The sequence below is a fragment of the Acanthisitta chloris genome, unplaced genomic scaffold (assembly GCF_000695815.1).
Source record: "Acanthisitta chloris isolate BGI_N310 unplaced genomic scaffold, ASM69581v1 scaffold28494, whole genome shotgun sequence".
Taxonomy (NCBI): Eukaryota; Metazoa; Chordata; class Aves; order Passeriformes; family Acanthisittidae; genus Acanthisitta; species Acanthisitta chloris.
In genome coordinates, this window is record NW_008669235.1 from 47,315 (window position 1) to 49,319 (window position 2,005).

The following is a 2,005-nucleotide window of genomic DNA, read 5'->3' on the forward strand; positions in this document are numbered from 1 at the left end:
TATTTTACTTCTTATATTCATGATGCTTAGAATATTCTACCAAAGCCATATGAACTGCATAGTGGTGGTTTCTAAAAACTGGATTCTGTGCAGGAAAAGGGCAAAATTTCAGTCCATAAATGCACAATTTGGTAAAATACCTATGTTAACAGCAAATATTTTAAACACAAAGAGTGATCACACTGGAAGCTTTTATTCGCCATTTCTGTGTGTCTGCACTTCAAAGCCAGTTAAGAAAGCAGAATTCTCTGACACTGAAAGTGTACCAGTAACTACTCAGTGATTCTGCTTTCCTCTGCCACCTTCCTGCCCCAGGCATGCAAACAGGAGAGACAGAAATGAAACCTGACACATTCAGTCAGCCCCCATGATTTTTACAAGCTGCTTAAGCTTCCAGAGCTCTTGAATACTGCTTTGCCCATAGTCTAAATTACATAAAAACATCACATACTATTCCCTTGTGGTTTGATGTGTTCAATATATTGATTTATGTTTTGTTTAAATGCAGAGGGTGGTGTTGATTCCTACAGTGAAGAGTCAGATTCAGATTTATCTGATGTGCCAGAGTTAGATTCTGACATTGAGCAGGAAGCTCAAATCAACTATGATCGCCAGGTGAGCATGAAGTAATACTCTGCCAATTACCTGACAAGTTATCATAACTACTCAGGCAAGAAATTTACTGCTAATTCATCAGACGAAGTTTATTTTAATGGTGTTGAGCAGATTATGCAACCAATATACATAAACCCAGAGTTCACTGTAGCTGGAGATGAGAATTTAAAAGGGTTTGGAGAAAAGAATTTGGAATGGTTTGGGGGTTGGAACTAAATGATCTTTGAAGACCCTTCCAACCCAAACCATTCTGTGACTTTGTCTCAATGGCAAAAGGTCAGAAATTCCTCAGAGCAGGACTGGGATCGTGTGCTAAGTGTGAAAAATACAAAATAAGCTTGGCTCAGGTTGGTTTGAGGGATTTAATGGCTGGCATGGGGCTGCCTTGCCTTCTAGAATATGGGAAGTTCACCTCCAATGTTCCATGCTTTAGCCCAGGGCATCCTTTGTCTTTTCACCTCACATTCTAGAATCTGCAATAAATGTCATAGTTCCTTCTGCCAACAGCTTCTTTTACCTGTGTTTTACAGAAATCAATCATGTTTGGCAAATGAAACAGAGGTTTGTCAAATTTTCTCCCTCCCCTCTCTTTTACTCCTAATCTCACTGGAGTGCTTGTCCCATCCTCCTCCTTCCCTCCTCCTCCCGATCTTTCCATCTGTATTCAAATCAGTCAGCAGTCCTCCTCCACACTGTCTATGTGTCAAAAAGGACGTCTGGGTTTAAAAACTAAAAGGGAAAAAGTAGTTGTAGGCAGTTAAACAGCAATATTCCAGGCAGGTTAATGCATGGAAAATCCAGAAGCAGCTTAAAATAGTATCTTCTATAGGAAGTGTGAGACAGCTCCAAGCAGAAGCTGCACTTGGCATTTTGTTAAAGGAAATAATTTGCAAAAGCACATGGAAACAAAAACATTAATCTTCTTTTGAGAATTGGGATTTGGTTTGGGATGGTTTTCCTTTTTTTTTTTTTTTTTTTTTACTGTTATGGCTGAAGCAGCAGAGAAGATTCTAGATTTTGAGCTGCATCAGAAGCTGACACTCCTTTATTCTGTTTCACTGGTAGCATTCACTGAGGAGCAAAAGGAAATGACTGAGAACATTCTGGATGAAGTACAATACATAGAGTGACACGTACAATGTGTTAAGACTCTGTGCCTTACATTTCAGAAACTCAGTTTGTTATATGAACACCTTTCCTGCAAAACTCCAGTGTTCTAGCTTGGTAGTCACACAGATTCCTGTGGGAATGGCAATTTCATTGTCCATTTGTCCAAGAAATTTAGACACAGAAAGCGAACAATAAACCTACATTACAGCATTATAATGGATTTTGTTTGGGGTCACAGCTTTGAAGATGCTTCAAACATCTTTAGCAGCTCCACAGAGGT

General features: G+C 39.3%; 1 protein-coding gene across 1 annotated transcript in view; it reads left to right on the forward strand.

The window, feature by feature from the left end:
- Positions 1-2,005, forward strand: part of EML6 (echinoderm microtubule associated protein like 6) — a gene marked incomplete at its 5' end in the record, with an annotated part of 63,024 nt that overhangs the window by 21,476 nt on the left and 39,543 nt on the right. Inside the window, one exon of the mRNA XM_009073249.1 lies at positions 509-615. Coding sequence (XP_009071497.1) covers positions 509-615 — 107 coding nt within the window. The remainder of the gene's footprint in view (positions 1-508; positions 616-2,005) is intronic.